Source organism: Hyperolius riggenbachi, chromosome 1 (genome assembly GCF_040937935.1).
Source record: "Hyperolius riggenbachi isolate aHypRig1 chromosome 1, aHypRig1.pri, whole genome shotgun sequence".
In the NCBI taxonomy this organism is placed as follows: Eukaryota; Metazoa; Chordata; class Amphibia; order Anura; family Hyperoliidae; genus Hyperolius; species Hyperolius riggenbachi.
In genome coordinates, this window is record NC_090646.1 from 480,550,034 (window position 1) to 480,575,498 (window position 25,465).

The 25,465-nt window shown below is 45.9% G+C and overlaps 1 protein-coding gene across 4 annotated transcripts in view; it reads left to right on the forward strand.

The window, feature by feature from the left end:
• Nucleotides 1-10,639: 10,639 nt before the first annotated feature.
• CCNB1IP1 (cyclin B1 interacting protein 1) overlaps nucleotides 10,640-25,465 on the forward strand; it is a 29,901-nt gene continuing 15,075 nt past the window's right edge. For 3 of the 4 annotated variants that reach the window (XM_068271532.1, XM_068271534.1, XM_068271535.1), the window contains exons 1-2: nucleotides 10,655-10,717; nucleotides 21,981-22,290. In XM_068271532.1, coding sequence (XP_068127633.1) covers nucleotides 21,994-22,290 — 297 coding nt within the window. In that variant the 5' untranslated portion in view covers nucleotides 10,655-10,717; nucleotides 21,981-21,993. Of the gene's footprint in view, nucleotides 10,718-21,980; nucleotides 22,291-25,465 lie in introns of all 4 variants that reach the window. The other variant, XM_068271533.1, reaches the window with a different exon arrangement.

Here is a 25,465-nt window from a genome sequence, read left to right on the forward strand (position 1 = left end):
GCAGACCCAAACCAAACATATATATATTTTTTTTGTTTTATTCAAAATATATAGTTGCACCACTCTGACATATACAAAGATAAACACTCCTTCAAGCCTATGAGCATTTCAGTGCATGCTTTTCACCTTTCTTTAAATAACTAGGGGCAGCCATTACTTCTGAGCTTAGTAGGAGGTTTTAGATCATGGGTGTTTGTCATCAGCTACCCTGCCTCACAGGGGTGTAATCTATGTGACATCTCACGCAAGCTAAGATCACCTCCCCTGGGACATCAGTAGCAGCCTGTGTTTTATCTCCTCCACCAGTTTGCTGGATTCTGTCCCGGCAATATGGAAGGGAGGAATTCCTCCAATAATGTAAAATATATTATAAACTGGTCAATTTATTTGTCATCATGCAGCTGAAAAAAGGCTGCTATTATAAGTTAGAAAATAGATTTTATTTCTGCAATTTTGTATTTTTAATTTGAGTCTACTTTAACAAAAAGCTGTATGACAATGGGCCTCAAACTATGGTCCACCTCCCCATGGCTGGACCTTGACAAACATGGAATTAGTGGTTACTGACTCCCTCCTGTGCCCTGTGCTCTGGTTAGCATTTATGAAGTATGGTGTACTTTAGTGGGCTGATGGAACTACCAGGAATAATGGGTGGGCTGTTTAATGAACATCGCTGGGCCTAATGCAATTCTAGACCTTTTATCTCCTTGACACTGTATCTAATTTAATGTAAAGGTCCAAGGAGTAAAAAAAAAATCCACTTACCTGGTGCTCCCTCCAGCCCGTGGCAGCTGTACTGTGCCCTCGCTGCAGCTCCGGAGGCTCACTGTCTTCCCTGCAGAACCCGACCTCGCCGGGTCAGCGTCTTCTGCGCTCCACCATAGTCTGGCCCGACGTCATCAGGACGGTACTGCGCAGTACAGTCCTGATGTCGGCTGGACCACGTGACCCGTGCCGTGGAGCGCAGAAAAGGCTGACCTGGCGAGATCTGATTCTGCAGCAGAGAAAACCGGGAGCCTTGAGCTGTGGCGAGGGGCACAAGCCTGCTGCCACGGGCTGGAGGAAGCCCCAGGTAAGTGGATTTTTATTTATTTTTTTACACCTTGGATGTTTCCTTTAAGACCAGATTTATTGCCCTGCATCTTGCTTCCAGTGTCTTTGAGCATAGACTCAAAAGGAATAGTCAGGCTAAAAAAGTTTCTTACCTGGGGCTTCTACCAGCCCCAGGCAGCAATCCTGTGTACTCAGAGTCACTCACTGCTGCTCTGGTCCCCTCTCCGTCAGCTAGTTTAGTTTTTGCCGACTGCGGGGTCGGTGGGCCGCATTGTGTGCATTTTTATGCATTCCCGCTGGTGCAGCAGCATTAACACGTACATTTTTACGTGTTAGTGTTGCAACGTGTAAAAATTTACACGTTGCACTACTTTTTTTTTTTTTTTTTTTGTTTCTGCCTGACAATTTCTTTAAAGGACTACTGGGGTGGGAATTTGAACTTACCTTGGGGTTTTTAATGGTCCCCTGCAGGCATCCTGTGCCTGCGCAGCCACTCACTGATGCTCTGGTCCTGCCTCTGGTTCACTTCTGGAATTTCCAACTTCGAAGTCAGAAAACCACTGTGCCTGCACGGATGTGTCCTCTCCTACTGATGTCACCAGGATTGTATTGTGCAGACAGTACTGGGCCTGCGCAAAACACTCCTGGTGACGTCAGCGGGAGTGAGGGCATGGATGTGCAGGCGCAGGGCTTATCCGACTAAATTCCAGAAGTGAACCGGAGGTGGGGGCCAGAGCATCGACGTGTGTCTGTGCAGGCACAGGACGTCTGCACAGGCACAGGACGTCTGCACAGACACTTCCCCTTTCCCCCCTCAGAAAACACATAAGAACTATGCAGTGGCTGTAAGGGCTCTGCCTGACACATTAGTTGAAATCTCAGCTCTGTTCAGTAAGCCGCACCTATTCATGCGTTTGTCTCAAACTTCTTACTGAAGTGTGAATGAGGCCTAAGGCTTCTTACACTGAGGCAAAGTTAACCACGTGCATTGCATATAATACAGGGAGTGCAGAATTATTAGGCAAGTTGTATTTTTGAGGAATAATTTTATTATTGAACCATGTTCTCAATGAACCCAAAAAACTCAATATCAAAGCTGAATATTTGTGAAAATAGTTTTCAGTTTGTTTTTAGTTTTTAACTATTTTAGGGGGATATCTGTGTGTGCAGGTGGCTATTACTGTGCATATTAGGCAACGTAACAAAAACAAATATACCCATTTCAATTATTTTTACCAGTGAAATCAATATAACATCTCAACATTCACAAATATACATTTCTGCCATTCAATAACAAAACAAATTGGTGACCAATATAGCCACCTTTCTTTGCAAGGACACTCAAAAGTCTGCCATCCATGGATTCTGTCAGTGTTTTGATCTGTTCACCATTAACATTGCGTGCAGCAGCAACCACAGCCTCCCAGACACTGTTCAGAGAGGTGTACTGTTTTCCCTCCTTGTAAATCTCACATTTTATGATGGACCACAGGTTCTCAATGGGGTTCAGATCTGGTGAACAAGGAGGCCATGTCATTAGTTTTTGTTCTTTTATACCCTTTCTTGCCAGCCACGCTGTGGCGTACTTGGACGCGTGTGATGGAGCATTGTCCTGCATGAAAATCATGTTTTTTTTGGAGGATGCAGACTTCTTCCTGTACCACTGCTTGAAGAAGGTGTCTTCCAGAAACTGGCAGTAGGACTGGGAGTTGAGCTTGGTCCATCCTCAACCCGAAAAGGCCCCAGAAGCTCATCTTTGATGATACCAGCCCAAACCAGTACTCCACCTTGCTGGCGTCTGAGTCGGACTGAAGCTCTCTGCCCTTTACCAATCCAGCCACGGGCCCATCCATCTGGCCCATCAAGACTCGCTCTCATTTCATCAGTCCATAAAACCTTAGAAAAATCAGTCTTGAGATATTTCTTGGCCCAGTCTTGACGTTTCAGCTTGTGTGTCTTATTCAGTGGTGGTCGTCTTTCAGCCATTCTTACCTTGGCCATGTCTCTGAGTATTGCACATCTTGTGCTTTTGGGCACTCCAGTGATGTTGCAGCTCTGAAATATGGCCAAACTGGTGGCAAGTGGCATCTTGGCAGCTGCATGCTTGACTTTTCTCAGTTCATGGGCAGTTATTTTGCGCCTTGGTTTTTCCACACGCTTCTTGTGACCCTGTTGACTATTTTGAATGAAACACTTGATTGTTCAATGATCACGCTTCAGAAGCTTTGCAATTTTAAGAGTGCTGTAGCCCTCAGCATGTTTTTGACTTTTCTGAGCCTGTCAAGTCCTTCTTTTGACCAAGGAAAGGAGGTTGCCTAATAATTATGCACACCTGATATAGGGTGTTGTCATTAGACCACACCCCTTCTCATTACAGAGATGCACATCACCTAATATGCTTAATTGGTAGCAGGCTTTCGAGCCTATACAGCTTAGAGTAAGACAACATGCATAAAGAGGATGATGTGGTCAAAATACTCATTTGCCTAATAATTCTGAACTCCTGTACAGGCATAACAACACACAGCTTCATTAAATGTGCTTATTGCATGAATGGTTATATAACCTGTAGGTTTTCATGCACATCCAGAAATGCATTGGTGACAGTGTTAGCATAATGTTAAAATGCATGTGAACGTTCCTACATGATTTTATGAGCAGTAACTTCACATGTGGTAAAGTGTTGCATGTAATGCAACGCAACATGGATAGCATGAAGGCACACTTATATTGGTTACATATGTATGCGTTCTTGTGCATGTTTTAATGAGCTTTGTATGCAACTTTTGTTTTTTTACACAATCAGGAAACATATTATAGAAACCATGCAGTGGCTGAAAAGTGTACTGGTTAAGGGCTCTGCCTGTGACCCATGAGAGTTCAAATCTCGGCTCTGTTCAGTAAGCTGCACCTATTCAGTAAGGAGTTTCTTGGGCAAGTCTCCCCAACACTGTTGCTGCCGCCTACTGAGTGCGCACTTGTGTCTGCCCACCAAGAGCACTTCTGAGCAAGGGGCGTAGCAATAGCGGCTGCTATGGGGCCCAGGTGGGACATGTATTCACCATTAACTTTCTTGTGTTTCTTCACACAATGACTGTGTCTCAGTGCCCATAAACTATGTGTGTTGATTGCATGGAAATGTAAATTGCCCAGTTAAGTCATATCCATAGGGTAGGGGGAGGAGGCATTGCTAAAGAGTGCCTACAACTGCTCCATGAAAGCTTTGCTATGGGGCCCCATGATCTCTAGCTACTCCACTCTTCTGAGCGCTTTTAAAATCCCCAGCTCTTTGAAAAGCGCTTGGTGAATATCTTTGAATGGGATGAAGCACACCAGAGTGATGTGCTTTTTTCCCAAACTCTAATGTGGATCCTAAAGCATTTCTGCTGATTTTTGAGGCGATTCAGCCTGATGTGTTGAATGTGTTGAATTTGAGGTGATTCAGCCTGATGTGAAAGTGGTTACAGAAGCTGTTCAGTTACAGCTTTACTGTAGCAAAATATAAAAAAGCTACACCAAAATGCTCCAAAAATCGCTACGCATGTGTAGAAAATCGATCTGCACATGCCTAGAATCGTTTAAAAAAAAAAATCACTTCAGAAAGCCCTGAGCGTTTGTGATTACGCTAGCACTTTTTGGTGTGCCCTGGGCCTAAAACACATTCTGAAAAAGGAGTTCCTGTGGCCTTTACTGGGTAACTCTTATTTTACACTGCTGTTTGAGTGTCCAGGCCCTTTAAGATATTTAATGGAAGACATTGGGCTCTATTCATAAAACCTTACCGCAAGTTTTCCGCTCAAAACAGCGGATTTTCCCGTCCATTTAGCAAAGTGGGCATTCATAAAAGCTGTTCCCGCATGAAAATCTACAATCCCCCAGCAGAGCGAGAAATTTCCGCCTTCTCCAGTGTTTTTCTAGATTTATCTAAAAAAAGTAACAAAATGGCCATTCATAAAGATTAGAGGAAGCGGTATGTGGACGGGAAATACCGCTTCCTCTGATTTTGCGGATTACATACAAGTGAATGGGACAGACCTCCCAGAGAGAGCAGTGCACGGAGGGACTCTGCCGGCTGAAGTGTTTCCGCATGCCTTCTGACAGCTTACCGCCAGCCTTCAGCGGGAGATCTCCGCTCTTTCATTGCAGCTTTCAAGATTTTTTTGAATGACCACCCAGAAGTGTAAAATACCGCTGCGGTATTTTACCTCTACGAGTATTTACGCCACAAGTTTTTTATGAATAGAGCCCATTGAGTTACAAAATTACTTGTAACTGGGAATGGCCAATGAGATGCAAATCTGAGTTAATGCAGGATTAAGCAAATGTACCAGCCTGAAAATTGACCTATTGAATTCCACCTTGGGGAATCCTAATTCCTCCACTCCACACCAAATGTGCTAGTCCATGTCTTTATTGACCTTGCTTTGTGTACAGTTATGGTGGCACAGGAAGAGGTTAGTCCCAGTTTGTTACCACAAAGTTTGATCAGGGCATTGTGCCAAAATTACTAGGCATCCTTAATTCAGTTTCTTTCACTGGAACTAAGAGGCACAAGCCTAAACCCTGAAAACAACCCAGCACCAAAATTCCTCCATCCTCTCTCCAAACCAACTTTGCACAATGTACACAATTAGTGGCACAATGTAGTTTGGCAAGTACCATTCTCCAAGTGTCTGCCACACCCAGAAACCTGTGATTGGTTGCTCCAGAGAACATCTCCTCTGCTCAGTCATGTGACAGTACTGTATCTGCTTTACATTGCACTTGGTAATGGCTTGGATGCAGCTGCTAAGCCATAGAAATTAAATCCTAAGGGTGCATACACACATCAGACAATAGTCTTTGGAAAGTGAAAGATCACAGACCAATCTTACCCCATTCCATGTAGTATGAGAGCCATACCTACACAGTCTATTCTATGGAGCTGAACTCCCCATCAGAAAAAAATCTTTGCAAGATGCTGCACACACAGATGCTGTACAGACACAAAAGATCAGTATCTGCAAAAGTTCCTGCCAAAAATCCATTCCTGCAAATTGCAATGATAGTCTATGAGATCTGCAGATCATCATACACACATGATTTAACTGACATTCATCTGCAGATCAGATCCACCAGGATAGATTTTCAGATCTGCGGATGATTGCTTGATCTGCAGATGAATGTCAGTTAAATCATGTGTGTATGATGATCTGCAGATCTCATAGACTATCATTGCAATTTGCAGGAATGGATTTTTGGCAGGAACAGAGATTTTGCAGATACTGATCTTTTGCATGTGTACAGCATCTGTGTGTGCAGCATCTTGCAAAGATTTTTTTTTCTGATGGGGAGTTCAGCTCCATAGAAAAGACTGTGTAGAGTATGGCTCTCATACTACGTGAAGGGTGGTAAGATTGGTCTGTGATCTTTCATTTTCCAAAGACTATAGTTTGATGTGTGTATGCACCTTTAAAGAGAGTCTGAAGCGAGAATAAATCTCGCTTCAGACCTCATAGATAGCAGGGGTACATGTGCCCCTGCTAAACCGCCGCCATCCCGCGGCTTAACGGGGGTCCCTTCACCCCCAAATCCCCTCGTTTCAGCGGGGGAACGCTTCCTGGTTGGGGCAGGGCTAACCGCCGCAGCCCTGCCCCACGCACGTCTGTCAGCGCGTATCTCCGCCTCTCCTCCGCCCCTCTCAGTCTTCCTTCACTGAGAGGGGCGGGGGAGAGGCGGTGATGCGCCGCTGATAGACACGACTGGAGGCAGGGCTGCAGCCGTTAGCCCTGCCTCCAGGAGCGACCAAGTCTGCGACCAAGTGTCGCAGTGGGGGGTTTGGGGGTGAAGGGACCCCCGTTTAGCGGCGGTTTAGCAGGGGCACACGTGCCCCTGCTAACTATGAGCTCTGAAGCGAGATTTATTCACGCTTCAGAGTCTCTTTAAAGAGGATCTGTAACATGAAAAGATCCCCTGGGGGGTACTCACCTCGGGTGGGGGAAGCCTCCGGATCCTAATGAGGCTTCCCACGCCGTCCTCCATCCGTCAGGGGTCTCGCTGCAGCCCTCCGTGGAGTCCGGGCAGCGGTGACGTCAATATTTACCTTCCTGGCTCCTGCGCAGGCGCTCTGACGGCTGTCGGCTCCGAACTACACGGAAATACCCGATCGCCGTCGGGTCTGCTCTACTGCGCAGGCGCAAGTTTCCTGCGCCTGCGCAGTAGAGCGGACCCGAATGAGATCGGGTATTTCCGTGTAGTTCGGAACGGAAAGCCGCCACAGCGCCCCCGCTGGAGCCAGCAAAGGTAAATATTGAACTGACAGTCGGCACAGTCGCCGGCTGTTCGGAGGGCTGCGGCGAGACCCCCGTGGGACAGAGGACGGCGTGGGAAGCCTCATTAGGATCCGGAGGCTTCCCCCACCTGAGGTGAGTACCCCCCAGGGGATCTTTTTAATGTTACAGAGTCTCTTTAACGCTTTCTCTAGATGCTGTTCTTGACCTAATCTGAAGGCTATACAAAATTTGCAGGTCTACAGCTATTTTTGCACAATGTGCATACCAATAACATTTGACTGTGGGATACAGTCAAGTGAAAAAAATTAGGACACCATATGAAAGCCTGTGTATTTGTAACATTCTTGGACATATGGATATTTAATCTCAATGATTCAAGTAATTTAGCTAAACAAAACTGAAGAAAAAAAATCTTTTCAAAATCTGTGAAATGTAATTCTACAAAAATAAAATGTCTGGTAGGGAATACATCCATTTTATTTCTTACCTTGTACAGCTCCCAGAATATGTTTGTGCTTTATAAATCAATAGTAATAATTGCGCTTGCTAAAGACCTGGCTGCGAGACAAGTACAAAGAGGGTGCGCAACCAGAGTTCCAAAGTGGCCATTCGGCAGCACCGGTATGACTGGACGTATTAAGTAGCCTGAAGGGATCTGTAGAATCTCTAGGTTCTCAACGTGTAGTACATGTACCCCAGGGGGTACTCAGGCTTGTTATACAGAAGTTAAAGGGATCCTTAATCCTAAGATAAAAAAAAAAAATCAGTTTTACTCACCTGGGGCTTCTATCAGCCCCTTGCAGCTCTTCTGTGCCCTCACAGTCACAGTCAGATCCTCCTGTCCCCCTGCTGCCAGCTACTTTCATTTTTGGCTAACTGCGCCTGCGCAGGCCTGGCAACGCGTCTCCTTTTACGCGTTACCGTCCGCAATGGTGCCCTGCGCTAACGCAGAATGCTATTGCGGACGGGAATGCGTAGAAAGCTACGCGTGACCAAGCCTGTCGGCGAAGTGAAAGTAGCTGGCGACGGGGGACAGAAGGATCCGATCGTGACTGTGAGGGCATGATGGGAAGGGTGCAGGGGGCTGGTAGAAGCCACAGGTGAGTAAAACTGATTTTCACCTCAGGTTTTCTTTAATGCGAAAATCATTGTTTTCTACCCGCAATTAAGTCAATAACTTCACCCTGAGCTCAAACTGTATGCCTAGAAAAAGTAAGCGAATTCTTGACCAGAAGTTGACCTACACTGAAACTAGTATTAAAATGTTAGGTGAGCAGAAATCAACTATAACTATACTGCATTGCCAAAAAGTATTGGAACACACCTCCAAACCCTGAAATTAGGCGTTCTAATCACCTTGAAGGTCACAGGTGTAATTAACTTGTTATGAAAAATGTAGCAGGGCCAGCGTGGAGACCATGAATTGTTTTAGATTTTTCTTTGCTGAAACGGTTTCTACTCATTCTATTTGCGAATCTAAAGTGTGTACTGGTGTCCCATGATGTTGCTGGCTGCCCCGTAGTGATGTCCTTGCTGGATCCTTGTCTCCTGATTTTGTTCCTGCGGTCATTGTAAAGAGGTTCCTACAGAGTGGTATCACTAGTCTCAGAAACTGACATGGCCATCAGGTGTGACAATTGGCATTGAGGCTGGGTTCACACTTGGCTTGAAATCATTCTTTCCTGAAATGGATCACAACAGACCAGTGGAGATGTTGAGGGATCCTCTTAAAGAGAACCCAAGGTGGTTCTTTGGGGGGCAGATGGGACACAGGAATGTTCTCTGCCTCATGACATGCCTCTGTGTCCCCACACTGCCGCTCTCCCTAGCTACACCTCCTGCCGCTCCCCCGCCTCCCTGTGCGCTGGTGAGAGAATGAATCTTTCCAGCGTCGAAGGTGGGCCATTCTGGCCAACAGGAGCAGTGGGGAGTGGCGTTTTTTGAGGCTACTTGATCCACTCAGCCCCCCAGATAAAGTAGCCTACTTTTTTTTATTTATTTATTTAATGAGCCTACCTCGGGCTCTCTTTAAAGTAAATATGAAATGAAGGGAACAAAAGGATTTTTATTTACCTGAAACTTCTTCCAGCTTCCTGTAGTCTGTCAGCTCCCTCAATGTGCTGCTGTGAGGTCCACAATTGAACTGGGTTGCAGAAAAATGTGCATGCTCTGTTCAGGGCCATACCCCTCCATTGCCTGCGCCAGCACAGTTGCAATTTTTAGGAACCGTGCATGCACAGAATGCTCCCAGAAAGGGGAGAGCAATGGGGAGAAGCACGGCTGGAACTGTGCATGCGCAGTAATCTGTGACTGAGCCAAGTTGCGGACTTGACCAGGGTTGATAGTGGCACAATGGAGGGGATCGGAAAGACATCAAGGGAGCTGACTATGGGAGCTGGAGGAAGCCCAAGGTAAGTAAAATCATTTTGTTCCCTTCATCTCAGGAACAGATCCGTCAGGCAGGGGCCGTTGTTGTATCTGTTTGCCACGTGTTCAACAAGGAGATTGCTTGGAGGATGCCGGAGTCTGCATCTTTTTGTTCCTGAGATCCGTCAGGCAGGTTCTGACATGTCCGTTGTCCATTAAAAGACCACTATCGCGGAAAAAAGTAGGCAGTTCAAATCTGACAGAACTGACAGGCTTTGGGCCAGTCCATCTCCTCATGGGGGATTCTCAGGGTTTTCTTTGTTTTCAACAGTATTTCCTAAAAAGCAGTTGCAAAGTCTAACTGACAAAATAATGTGCAAGTGAGTAGGGAGGCTGGCTGGTATCTTACTATTTTTGGCAATTAAACTGCTGTACAGGAACTGCGGTTGAAAACAAAGAAAACCCTGAGAATCCCTCATGTGGAGATAGACTGGCCCAAAACCTGTCGGTTCTGTCAGATTTTAACTGCCTACTTTTTTCGCGATAGTGGTTCTTTGGTGACAAAACACACAGTTCTGTCCAGGACCATTTTTTTTCTGGACACCGAATGGAGTCAGACATGTCAAACATAGCAATACTACCTATGAAGCGGAGCAATAAGAGCTGTGGGGGGATATGCTCTAGAGTTTTTAGTAGGTTTTTACATTTATTTTTTACAGTTCTGTATATTAGTTCAAAAGTGACAGGAATGTGCTTAAAAGGGACAGTTTTGCGCTATGCAAGTGGTGAGCATTTCCCACTTATAATACGCTCACCAATTCTCCCTAATGTTACTAATACAGACATCGTGCTTACTGACCTCAGTGCAGAGCTTACGTTTGCGTCAAAGCAAGAACAGGGCAGTAGGGCATGTTTGGGCAGCGGTACGTCTACAAGTGTAAGACACGTGACGTCACTGCGCACGTGCCGATAGAGGTACAGGCCAGGGTTGTGGGCGAGGGGGAAGTGCCGTTTAATTTCGTCAGGTAACAGTCCTGTCACATCTTATGACGCAGCACTGCCCAGACAGCTCTGCATGGCGATGTGAAAAGGAAGAGAAGCGTCTGAAGGAGGGCATACCTCCTATACAGGCTGTTTCTCTGAGGCGCTTCAGCCCTGACTGAGCCCACATGGCTACCATGTGTAGCCAGGCAATAAAACTGCATAGCTACATAGCTCCCAACTGTCCCTCTTTTGGAGCCCTGTCCATCTGTACCTCTTAACTCCTCATTTGTCCCTCTTTCAGGACTTTGTCCCTCTCTCTATGTTAATATATATATTTCTCTACTAAAAATGTGTTTGATTGACTCTAAACTTTATTTCCATCCTTTAAATTGATATATTACTAATTTTAAAATGTTAATATGAAGGAAAATGAATCAGGATAGAAAGGACCAGTGTGGTTTGAATTATAAAACAACATTTTTTTTTAATGAAATCTTTATGGTATGCGTGACTAGGGGTGTGCTGGAGCGTGGCTTAAGTTTCCCTCTTTCTCATTTTAAAGGCCTGGTGCACACCAAAAACCGCTAGTAGATCCGCAAAATGCTATTAGATTTTGAAACGCTTTTTCTTATTTTTCTGTAGCGTTTCACCTAGCATTTTGCGGTTTTGGGAAGCGTTTTTGGTGTAGTAGATTTCTGATATTGTTACAGTAAAGCTGTTACTGAACAGCTTCTGTAACAAAAACGCTTGCAAAACCGCTCTGAACTGCTGTTTTTCAGAGCGGTTTGCGGTTTTCCTATACTTTACATTGGAGGCAGAAACGCCTCCGCAATCCCAAATCTGCAGCAGCCCGGGAGTATGCGTTTCTGCAAAACGCCTCCCGCTCTGGTGTGCACCACCCCATTGAAATACATTACCCTAGAGTTTCCACATCCGCAATCGGGTCTGAAAACGCTGCTGAACCGCTCTGGTGTGCACTAGGCCAAAAAGTTGGGAGGGATGTAGCTATTAGAATTAGGGATGTTTATGCAAATAATTTAGAGTTGTTAGAGGATTATGCAAATTTATGCACAAATCTAAAATCTGACTTCTGTATAGACGCATCGCTAGCCTGGAGGCTAGCAACCCATCAGTAACTGTATATGGAGTAGGGTGGACACGCATAACAGAGCAGCTTGTGGTTAGCAGGGTGAGCAGAAAAACAGTACGCTTAGGGGTCTCAGGGCCCGTTCACACTTGCTGTTAGCAAAACGCTTTTGCTCTGGCGATTTTTGGTGGTTAACTCCAAAAACATCGCCATTCACACTTGGTGATTTTTTGGCGATCGCGTTTAGCACTTCTATAGCACTGAAACGCGATCGCCGGGAAATCGCCTGAAAATGGTGCAGGCGACGCGTTTGCGTTTCGTGTTTTTGGGCGATTTGTGGCGATTAGTGCAAATCGCCCAAGTAAGAACGGGCCCATAGACTCTCATTACACTAGCGCTTTGAAAAGCGCTAGCGTTTGAGCGTTTTGCCGAAATCACCGGCAAAATGCTCAAGTGTGAATGGGCCCTCACAGATGTTGCTGAAGACCTTCATTATGCTCCTCTGCAGCTTGCCCTTTATGGGGTAAGGGAACTATGTAAAACTACTATCTTATGGGCACAGCTGGCAACCTAATACTCATCTGGGGGAGGGGGGCACAGCTGGCTACCTAATACTACTGACTGGGGGGGGGGGGGGGGGGGTGTAGGGAGGAACTTCTGGGGCACAGAACAGCTGCCTACTTAATGCTATCTGGAAGTCACACCTCGCTACTGAATTCTACTATCTGGGGGCACGTCTGGCTACCTAATACTACTGTCTGCGGGACACAGCTGGTTACCTAATACTACTGTCTAAGGGATACAGCTCGCTATCTAATACTACTATCTGGGAGACACAGCTGGCTACCTAATACTACTATCGGGGGGACACAGTTGGCTACCTAATACTACTGTCTAAGGAACACAGCTGGCTATCTAAAGGGGCCCATACACTGGTCGATTTCAGCCATTTTTCGACCGATCAATTCCATAGAATCGATCGGTCGATTGCAAATCGATTCTTTTAAATCAGCCGATCAATCGATTCGAAGCCGATTTTGATTAATTAGCTTGCGGAAAATCTGGGTCGATCGGCTACTGGCAGCCGATCGATGGCCCATAGGGTTACAATACAATACAATAACATTTTTATAGCGCTTTTCTCCCATAGGACTCAAAGCGCTTAGGCTCTCTCAGATTCAGTAATTGGTAGTAGGATGAAGTACAACAAAAGTTATATTTCTGCAAATGCCAAACTGAACAGGTGGGTTTTCATTCTGGATTTAACCACTTGCCGACCGCCCCCAGCCGATGGGCAGCGGCAAAGACTGGGCCCAAACGACCGCAATACGCCCATCGGCGGGGGCGGCTGCGGGAGTGGCTATGCGGCGATCGCGTCATTCGTGACGCGATCAGCCGCCGGGGACTGGCTCCGCCCACCGCTCGTAGTAACCCGCCGGCCGTTCGGAAGCGCCGGCGGGTTACTAGCACCCGGATCGCCGCATGTACATAGTATAATAGGCTTTGTAATGTATACAAAGCCTATTATACTGGCTGCCTCCTGCCCTGGTGGTCCCAGTGTCCGAGGGACCACCAGGGCAGGCTGCAGCCACCCTAGTCTGCACCAAAGCACACTGATTTCCCTCCCCCCCTGCCCCCTGATTGCCCACAGCACCCCTCAGACCCCCCCCTGCCCACCCCCCAGACCACTGTTTGCACCCAGTCACCCCCCTAATCACCCATCAATCACTCCCAGTCACTATCTGTCAACGCTATTTTTTTTATCCCCCCCCCCCCTGCCCACTGCCCCCTCCTGATCACCCCCCACCCCTCAGATTCTCCCCAGACCCCCCCCCCAGACCCCCCCCCCCCCCCGTGTACTGTATGCATCTATCCCCCCTGATCACCTGTCAATCACCTGTCAATCACCCGTCAATCACCCCCTGTCACTGCTACCCATCAATCAGCCCCTAACCTGCCCCTTGCGGGCAATCTGATCACCCACCCACACCAATAGATCGCCCGCAGATCCGACATCAGATCACCTCCCAAGTGCAGTGTTTACATCTCTTCTCTCCTCTAAACACCCACTAATTACCCATCAATCACCCATCAATCACCCCCTATCACCACCTGTCACTGTTACCCATCAGATTAGACCCTAATCTACCCCTTGCGGGCACCCAATCACCCGCCCACACGCTCAGATTGCCCTCAGATCCCCCTTTATCAATTCGCCAGTGCAATATTTACATCTGTTATTCCCTGTAATAACCCACTGATCACCTGTCAATCACCAATCAATCACCCCCTGTCACTGCCACCCATCAATCACCCCCTGTCACTGCCATCCATCAATCAGCCCCTAACCTGCCCCTTGCGGGCAATCTGATCACCCACCCACACCAATAGATCGCCCGCAGATCCGACATCAGATCACCTCCCAAATCCATCGTTTACATCTATTCTCTCCTCTAAACACCCACTAATTACCCATCAATCACCCCCTATCACCACCTGTCACTGTTACCCATCAGATTAGACCCTAATCTGCCCCTTGCGGGCACCCAATCACCCGCCCACACGCTCAGATTGCCCTCAGACCTCCCTTTATCAATTCGCCAGTGCAATATTTACATCTGTTATTCCCTGTAATAACCCACTGATCACCTGTCAATCACCTATCAATCACCCCCTGTCACTGCCACCCATCAATCAGCCCCTAACCTGCCCCTTGCGGGCAATCTGATCACCCACCCACACCAATAGATCGCCCGCAGATCCGACATCAGATCACCTCCCAAATCCATCGTTTACATCTATTCTCTCCTCTAAACACCCACTAATTACCCATCAATCACCCCCTATCACCACCTGTCACTGTTACCCATCAGATTAGACCCTAATCTGCCCCTTGCGGGCACCCAATCACCCGCCCACACACTCAGATTGCCCTCAGACCCCCCCTTATCAATTCGCCAGTGCAATATTTACATCTGTTATTCCCTGTAATAACCCACTGATCATCTGTCAATCACCTATCAATCACCCCCTGTCACTGCCACCCATCAATCACCCCCTGTCACTGCCACCCATCAATCAGCCCCTAACCTGCCCCTTGCGGGCAATCTGATCACCCACCCACACCAATAGATCGCCCGCAGATCCGACATCAGATCACCTCCCAAGTGCAGTGTTTACATCTCTTCTCTCCTCTAAACACCCACTAATTACCCATCAATCACCCCCTATCACCACCTGTCACGGTTACCCATCAGATTAGACCCTAATCTGCCCCTTGCGGGCACCCAATCACCCGCCCACACCTCAGAACGTCCTCAGACCCCAGCCCTGATCACCTCGCTAGTGCATTGCTTGCATCTATTTCCCCCCTCTAATCACACCTTGAGACACCCATCAATCACCTCCTGTCACCCCCTAGCAAACCTACCCATCAGATCAGGCCCTAATTTGCCCCGTGTGGGCTCCTGATCACTCGGCCAAACCCTCAGATCCCCCTCAGACCCCCTTCCGATCACCTCCCCAGTGCATTGATTGCATCTATTTTCCCCTCTAACCGCCCCCTGAGACACCCATCAATCACCTCCTGTCACCCCCCTAGCACTCCTATCCATCAGATCAGGCCCAAAACATCCTGTCATCTAAGAGGCCACCCTGCTTATGACCGGTTCCACAAAATTTGCCCCCTCATAGACCACCTGTCATCAAAATTTGCAGATGCTTATACCCCTGATCAGTCATTTTGAGAAATTTGGTTTCCAGACTACTCACAGTTTTGGGCCCGTAAAATGCCAGGGCAGTATAGGAACCCCACAAGTGACCCCATTTTAGAAAGAAGACACCCCAAGGTATTCTGTTAGGTGTATGATGAGTTCATAGAAGATTTTATTTTTTGTCAAAAGTTAGCGGAAATTGATTTTTATTGTTTTTTTCACAAAGTGTCATTTTTCACTAACTTGTGACAAAAAATAAAATCTTCTATGAACTCACCATACCCCTAACGGAATACCTTGGGGTGTCTTCTTTCTAAAATGGGGTCACTTGTGGGGTTCCTATACTGCCCTGGCATTTTAGGGGCCCTAAACCGTGAGGAGTAGTCTAGAAAACAAATGCCTCAAAATGACCTGTGAATAGGACGTTGGGCCCCTTAGCGCACCTAGGCTGCAAAAAAGTGTCACACATGTGGTATCGCCATACTCAGGAGAAGTAGTATAATGTGTTTTGTGGTGTATTTTTACACATACCCATGCTGGGTGGGAGAAATCTCTCTGTAAATGGACAATTGTGTGTAAAAAAAATCAAAAATGTGTCATTTACAGAGATATTTCTCCCACCCAGCATGGTTATATGTAAAAATACACCACAAAACACATTATACTACTTCTTCTGAGTACGGCGATACCACATGTGTGACACTTTTTTGCAGCCTAACTGTGCTAAGGGGCCCAAAGTCCAATGAGTACCTTTAGGATTTCACAGGTCATTTTGAGACATTTGGGTTCAAGACTACTCCTCACGGTTTAGGGCCCCTAAAATGCCAGGGCAGTATAGGAACCCCACAAGTGACCCCATTTTAGAAAGAAGACACCCCAAGGTATTCTGTTAGGTGTATGATGAGTTCATAGAAGATTTTATGTTTTGTCACAAGTTAGCGGAAATTGATATGTATTGTTTTTTTTTTCACAAAGTGTCATTTTCCGCTAACTTGTGACAAAAAAAAAATCTTCTATGAACTCACCATACTCCTAACAGAATACCTTGGGGTGTCTTCTTTCTAAAATGGGGTCACTTGTGGGGTTCCTATACTGCCCTGGCATTTTAGGGGCCCTAAACCGTGAGCAGTAGTCTAGAATCCAAATGCCTCAAAATGACCTGTGAATAGGACGTTAGGCCCCTTAGCGCACCTAGGTTGCAAAAAAGTGTCACACATGTGGTATCGCCGTACTCAGAAGAAGTAGTATATTGTGTTTTGGGGTGTATTTTTACACATACCCATGCTGGGTGGGAGAAATATCTCTGTAAAAGGACAATTGTGTGTAAAAAAAATCAAACAATTGTCATTTACAGAGATATTTCTCCCACCCAGCATGGGTATGTGTAAAAATACACCCCAAAACACATTATACTACTTCTCCCTTAGCCGTACTCAGAAGAAGTAGTATATTGTGTTTTGGGGTGTATTTTTACACATACCCATGCTGGGTGGGAGAAATATCTCTGTAAAAGGACAATTGTGTGTAAAAAAAAATCAAACAATTGTCATTTACAGAGATATTTCTCCCACCCAGCATGGGTATGTGTAAAAATACACCCCAAAACACATTATACTACTTCTCCTGAGTACGGCGGTACCACATGTGTGGCACTTTTTTGCACCCTAAGTGCGCTAAGAGGCCCAAAGTCCAATGAGTACCTTTAGGATTTCACAGGTCATTTTGCGACATTTGGTTTCAAGACTACTCCTCACGGTTTAGGGCCCCTAAAATGCCAGGGCAGTATAGGAACCCCACAAATGACCCCATTTTAGAAAGAAGACACCCCAAGGTATTCCGTTAGGAGTATGGTGAGTTCATAGAAGATTTTATTTTTTGTCACAAGTTAGCGGAAAATGACACTTTGTGAAAAAAAAACAATTAAAATCAATTTCCACTAACTTGTGACAAAAAAAAAAATCTTCTATGAACTCACCATCCTCCTAACGGAATACCTTGGGGTGTCTTCTTTCTAAAATGGGGTAATTTGTGGGGTTCCTATACTGTCCTGGCATTTTAGGGGCCCTAAAGCGTGAGGAGTAGTCTTGAAACGAAATTTCTCAAAATGACCTGTGAAATCCTAAAGGTACTCATTGAACTTTGGGCCCCTTAGCGCAGTTAGGGTGCAAAAAAGTGCCACACATGTGGTATCGCCATACTCAGGAGAAGTAGTATAATGTGTTTTGGGGTGTATTTTTCCACATACCCATGCTGAGTGGGAGAAATATCTCTATAAATAGACAATTGTGTGTAAAAAAAAATAAAACAATTGTCATTTACGGAGATATTTCTCCCACCCAGCATGGGTATGTGTAAAAATACACCCCAAAACACATTATACTACTTCTCCTGAGTACGGCAATACCACATGTGTGGCACTTTTTTGCAGCCTAACTGCGCTAAGGGGCCAAAAGTCCAATGAGCATCTTTAGGCTTTACAGGGGTGCTTACAATTAGGCACCCTCCAAAATGCCAGGACAGTGAACACACCCCACAAATGACCCCATTTTGGAAAGTAGACACTTCAAGGTATTCAGAGAGGAGCATAGTGAGTCCGTGGCAGATTTCATTTTTTTTTGTCGCAAGTTAGAAGAAATGGAAACTTTTTTTTTTCTTTTTTTTTGTCAGAAAGTGTCATTTTCCGCTAACTTGTGACAAAAAATAAAATCTTTTATGAACTCACCATGCCTCTCACTGAATACTTTGGGATGTCTTCTTTCCAAAATGGGGTCATTTGGGGGGTATTTGTACTATCCTGGAATTTTAGCCCCTCATGAAACCTGACAGGTGCGCAGAAAAGTCAGAGATGCTTGAAAATGGGAAAATTCACTTTTGGCACCATAGTTTGTAAACGCTATAACTTTTACCCAATCCAATAAATATACACTGAATGGGTTGTTTTTTTTATCAAAGACATGTAGCAGAATAACTTTCGCGCTCAAATGTATAGGAAATTTTACTTTATTTGAAAAATGTCAGCACAGCAAGTTAAAAAAGTCATTTTTTTTGCCAAAATTCATGTCTTTTTTGATGAATATAATAAAAACTAAAACTCGCAGCAGCAATCAAATAGCAGCAAAAGAAAGCTGTATTAGTGACAAGAAAAGGAGGTAAAATTCATTTAGGTGGTAGGTTGTATGACCGAGCAAAAAACCGTGAAAGCTGCAGTGGTCTGAATGGAGAAAAAGGCTCTGGTCCTTAAGGGGCGAAAAGACTGTGGTCCTCAAGTGGTTAAACACGTCCAGGGATGGAGCTGTCATTCTGAAATCTATTGAAATTAGATTTCTACTGTGTGGTACACATCAGATACATTCCTGTCAGATTCAACCTGATAGGCATCTGACAGAAATCTATCTGATGGTCGAATCTGCTGCAAATCTATAGGTGCGTACACACGCACTACAGAAGCTAACGACGGGTGTGTACGCACCTTAAAAGTGTATGGCCACCTTAATACTACTGTCTGGGGGACACAGCTGGCTACCTAATACTACTATCTGGTGGACACAGTTGGCTATCTAACACTACTGTTTAAAGCCCCGTCTACACTATAAGATGTTGCAGCGATCCGGCGGCTCGATTAGCCGCCGGATCGCCCCTTCCGTGTGCCCGCTCGTCCCCGCCGGCGCCGCTTATCTTCCGCTCGATTCCCTGCCATTGTCCCCTCGCGGGGAGCGAGCAGGGAATCGGCGGTACGGAGATCCGTCCTGTCGGATCTTATCAATCGAGCTGCATCAGCGGCTCGATTGATAAGGAGCATCGCGGCCGCATCTACTAGTGTAGATGCGGCTTTAGGGACACAGCTGGCTATCTAATACTATTATCTGGGGGAGAGGGGCACAGCTGGCTACCTAATACTACTCTCTGGGGGGGGGGGGGTGTAGGGAGGATCTTCTGGGGCACAGAACAGCTGGCTACTTAATAATGCTATCTGGATGTCACACCTCGTTGCCAAATTCTACTATCTGGGGGCGGGACTGGCTACCTAATACTACTGTCTGGGGGACACAGACAGTTACCTAATACTACTGTCTAAGGGATACCGTTGGCTATCTAATACTACTATCTGGGGGACACAGCTGGCTACCTAATACTACTATTTGGGGGACACAGCTGGCTACCTAATACTACTGTCTAAGGGACACAACTGGCTATCTAATACTACTATCTGGGGGACACAGCTGGCTACCTCATACTACTATTTGGGGGACACAGCTGGCTACCTAATACTACTGTCTAAGGGACACAACTGGCTAACTAATACTACTGTCTAAGGGACACAACTGGCTAACTAATACTACTGTCTAAGGGACACAACTGGCTATCTAATACTACTGTCTGGGGGACACAGCTGGCTACCTCATACTACTATCGGGGGACACAGCTGGCTACCTCATACTACTATACTACTATCTGGGGACACAGTTGGCTAATACTACTGTCTAATGCTAGGTTCACACCATACAATTTTGTGTTAGATAGATGGTTCGATAGATAATTTCCCTCATGTACGATATTATTTTCGATCATTTTTCTGGTCGAATTCTCATTGAAGTGAATGGAAATTGATAAGAAAAGATAAGAGAATCAAGCGAAAAATTTAGTAGAAAAACAAATCGAAAAATCGACTGAAAAAACGCATCGTGTGTACCTAGCATCAGGGACACAGTTGGCTATCTAATACTATTGTGTAATGCCTAGTACACACCATACAATTTTCTGTTAGATTTTTCTGTTGCCCCATCTACACTATACATTTTTTTTGGTCGATTTGATTTGATTTGATTCGATTCATGGCAAATTGAATCAAATCGAATCCCGATTGGACATGTCTGATTGAATCGAATCAATGAATCGAATTGGACAAAAAATTGTATGGCGTAGATGGGGCTTTATATTTTTCTGTTAGATTTTCTGTTAGATTATTTTCTGTGGAGACTGGTCATTATGGCCCAGTGCACACCGGGTGGATCCGCCGGCCGCATCCGCCTGAAAATCCGCGTGGCTAATGTATCTCAATGGGCTGGTGCACACCGGCGGTTTGAGGTTCTTAGCAAACCGCAAACGTGCCTCTTGCTGCACGTTTGCGGTTTGCTAAAAACCTCAAACCGCCGGTGTGCACCAGCCCATTGAGATACATTAGCCACGCGGATGCTCAGGCGGATGCGGCCGGCGGATCGCATCAAGATCCGCTCGGTGTGCACTGGGACTAATCTCTGTCATCCGCACCCAAAACCGCTAGCGTTTTGTGGATCTGCTACCGGTTTTGTTGTGCCCCAGGCCTAACTCTGGTGCATTGTGTTCTGGTTATCTCCTGCTGAGTAGAACAATCCCTAATTGTCAGGAAGATAGATGGTTAGATAGATAATTTCCAACATGTTGGAAATGATCTATCTGGCAGGTAAATCTTATGCTGGGCATACACGGTGCCTTTTTTTTATCAATCGAGCCGCTAATGGCTCGATTGATAATTTCTGACGTGTCCGATACCCCGCCGGATTGATTCCGCGCTCGATACTGATACAGGATAATAGAAGAAACGAGTGGAAGATAAGAAGCCGCGCGCGGGTAAGAGCGGGAATTGATCCGGCTGCACGCGGGGACACGCCGCAATCTATCGTGCGGCTCGATAAACGGTACAAAACGTACCGTGTATCCTCAGCATAACAGAAAATTGTATAGTGTGTACCTAGCATAGGGACACAGCTGGCTATCTAATGCTGGGAATACACGGTACGTTTATTCCTGCTGAATCGAGCCGCTGGCTCGATTCCGGTGCGTCCCCGCGGGCGCCTGGATCGATTCCTGCTCGTCCCCGTGGGCGCCTGGATCGATTCCTGCTCGTCCCCGCGGGAGCCTGGATCGATTCCTGCTCGTCCCCGCGGGCGCCTGGATCGATTCCCGCTCGTCCCCGCGGGCACTTCTTCTGCTCGTTTTCTTCTATTGTCCTGCCCGCGGTATCGAGCTGGGAATCGATCCGGCGGGTGATCGGGCACGTCGGATTTTATCAGCGGTCCCCATTAGCGGCTCGATTCAGCGGGAATAAACATACTGTGTATTCCCAGCATAATACTACTGTCTGGGAGACACAGCTGGCTATCTAATACTACTGTCTGGGAGACACAGCTGGCTATCTAATACTACTGTCTGGGAGACACAGCTGGCTATCTAATACTACTGTCTGGGAGACACAGCTGGCTATCTAATACTACTGTCTGGGAGACACAGCTGGCTATCTAATACTACTGTCTGGGAGACAAAGCTGGCTAATTTGGCAACGACAGTGATATATTTTTGACTTTTATCATTAAATCTCCTATCATGTTATATGATCACACAAACAGCCATTTAATGTAATATTTCATAATTTATACAAAACGACTTCTGCAGACTAATATTTTAAAAACTAGAAATCCGTGTGTGTCATCAGCGTGTTTTTTAACAATTTTGTATGTTTTATTTCAGGTAGCAAAGAGTGATGTCACTGTGCGATGATCTCTTGCTGTGCAACTTTCCTAAGTGCAGAGTGAAGTTGTCTGGTTATGCCTGGGTCACTTCTTGTTCACATATATTCTGTGAAAAGCATGGAGATATGGAATTCAGTCAGTCTCCAGCTACTTGCCCAGCATGCAACAACACACTCTCGGGTAGGATGGATATTGCTCGGACTGAGCTAAGCCCTTCTGAGGAACAAAAGGCTATCATTCTGTCTGGCTTGCGTCCTGAAATCGTTCTAGACATTTGCTCTCGTGCTTTGGCATTCTGGACTTACCAGGTAAGAAGAAATGAAGCGTGAAATAAAGGAATACCAATACTCAGGTATTGGTGCCCGCCTCGCTCTTGTTTTGCTACTGTGTATGGATGTTTACTATGACAGTGGCACATTACATATGGAGCCATGAGAAGATTTTTGTAACCCTGGTCATTTTGTGCTGAAGTGCTGGTCATTTCCTTCTGTGTGTTGACAAGTGAAAGAAAGGAATGTTTTGAGAATAGGCCAAATGTTACTGAAGAGAATTTCTTAAAAGCTGGTGTTTTGGCACCATTTTATATGCCGTTAATACAACATTATTTTTAAATCATTTATGCATAAAAATGTTTTGCAAAAAAAAATAAAAATTGCACCAATCCACCTATCCTCGGTTGCCTGGCAACTCATCCTTCCTGGTCCCCCTGAAGCCATGCCTGCCTACATGCTAGACAGTCACAATGGTCTGGGACTCACAGGAGTGCTTTCAGCAGCGCTTTGAAGTTGGTGGCAATTGCTAGCGATTCCAAAAAGCGATAGGCTAATGAAAGTGGATGGAGGTGAACCCACAGGAATGATTGCGATTACCCCAAATTGCAGTTGCAGGAGCTGAAGCTTTTTTGCTGTGTTTGCGCTCTAATACAATGTATAGGATTATTGCAAAATCACTTTTCAATCGCTCTTCAAAAACGATTTTGCAGCGATTTTACTACCCACAATATAAAAAAATAAAAATACCCACTAAATTGCGATTGCTGTACAAAGCGCTGTTCATTTTATTAACAAACATTTTAAAATCATCTGAAATCACACCGGAAAATGCAGCAAAAAACAATACACAAAGTGCAATCGCTCCTTTTAGTGGGGCCCAGCCCTAATGCTAGGTAAAGACACTGAGATTTTCTGGCAGATTTACTGTCAGATCGATTATTTCCAACATGTCCCATCTAATTTTCGATCTCTGATCGCTTTCCAATCGATTTTCTGTTCACGTCTATGGAAAATGAACCGGAAATCAGATCGGACATGTTGGAAATGATCGATCTGACAGTAAATCTGCCAGTAAATCTCATTGTGTGTACCTAGCATAACGGCCTTCAAGGAGGCATGTAGCTTGTGCGTGTGTGTGTGCGCATGTGCTGCTGCTTGGGTGTTTTCACTATGCCTGTATTTTACACTACACTATATAATCCACTGCACTCTTCTCAGGCACCTAAAAGATAACTGCACATAGCGTAATATTGCTTCAAAAATTCAATTTTCGCCAAAAGTCCGTGTACAAGTGACCAACGGTGCAAAAACACTGTGCTCCCACCACCTCATGAATCAAGAGGCTCACCAGATGTAGACCACCTAACATCAGGTGGGAATTATGCTCTATCTGTATGTATCACCCTGCACATCAGTGACCATACCCAACTTCAGCTTGTAAAATAGGCCTTTTTAATAAAACAAAGATAAAACTTCATTGCGCAGTATGTCTGCTCAAATACATCTCAACTGCGCTTCTCGCGCACTCCAAAAACTTACAGGATTTAAAATGGGATGGTGTGTTACAGCGGTGGATCACCCAGGCTGGGCGTGCGCCGTTTCTGCCTCCAATTCGCGTTCTTCGGCCGTACGCTCCCACCTGGCTCTTTCTGCGTTCCACCCTCACCTTACGACATGCGTCAGGCGGAGCCAGTACGCCTGACGCATGTCGTATGGTGAGGGTGGAATGCGGAATTGGAGGCAGAAACGGCGCACGCCAGGCCTGGGTGATCCACCGCTGTAACACACCATCCCATTTTAAATCCTGTAAGTTGCTGGAGTGCGCGAGAAGTGCAGTTGAGTTGTATTTGAGCAGACATACTGCGCAATGAAGTTTTATCTTTGTTTTATTAAAAAAGCCTATTTTACAAGCTGAAGCTGGGTATGGTCACTGATGTGCGGGTTGATACATACAGATAGAGCGTAATTCCCACCTGATGTTAGGTGGTCTGCATCTGGTGAGCCTCTTGATTCATGAGGTGGTGGGAGCACAGTGTTTTTGCACCGTTGGTCACTTGTACACGGACTTTTGGTGAAAATTGAATTTTTGAAGCAGTATTACGCTATGTGCAGTTATCTTTTAGGTGCCTGAGAAGAGCGCAGTGGATTATATATTGTGGTGATTACAGAACTGAGAGTACTGACCACAGCGCACTATACAGGGAGTGCAGAATTATTAGGCCCGGTTCACACTTGCGGTTCTCTGCCAAACGGACCGGATGACCTGACCGGATCCGGACCGGATCCGGATCGGAACCGTACAGGTGTACATCAGGATGCGATCCGGATCCGTTTGGCAAAAGAGAGTAGAAATAAAATAAAAATGTTGGGGTCTGGGAGGTCAGCAGAAGGTGGACCTGTGGAATCAGGCCCTCCGCTGTTTAGCACTCACCTCCACCTCCGACATACTGCCAACATCTCCAGCACGTTAAGTCACTGCTGCTCCACTCCAAAATGCTTGCCCATGTGTCCCCATCCAAAATCGCCGCTACAATACGCAAAGGAAGTGGGGTAGAACATCCGGATTTTATAGCCAGTGTGTTGTGCGCTCTCCGGTTCTCATTGGTTTGTATTGGCCGGATGGTGCAGTCCGGCTCCGCTCCGGATACGGCTGCCGGAGGAGCCGGACCAAAAAATAGCGCATGTTGGGTCTTACGCCGGAGTCCGGATCCGGTCCGGATCCGGTCCGGACGAAACGGACGCATGTGAACGGACGCATAGACTTTCATTGCTATGCCGTGCGTCCGTTCCGTCCGTTCCGCATGCGGTCCGGCTCCGGCACGGCGTTTCCGGACGGCGACCGCTAATGTGAACCGGGCCTTAGGCAAGTTGTATTTTTGAGGAATAATTTTATTATTGAACAACAACCATGTTCTCAATGAACCCAAAAAACTCATTAATATCAAAGCTGAATATTTTTGAAAGTAGTTTTTAGTTTGTTTTTAGTTTTAGCTATTTTAGGGGGATATCTGTGTGTGCAGGTGACTATTACTGTGCATAATTATTAGGCAACTTAACAAAAAACAAATATATACCCATTTCAATTATTTATTTTTACCAGTGAAACCAATATAACATCTCACCATTCACAAATATACATTTCTGACATTTAAAAACAAAACAAAAACAAATCAGTGACCAACATAGCCACCTTTCTTTGCAAGGACACTCA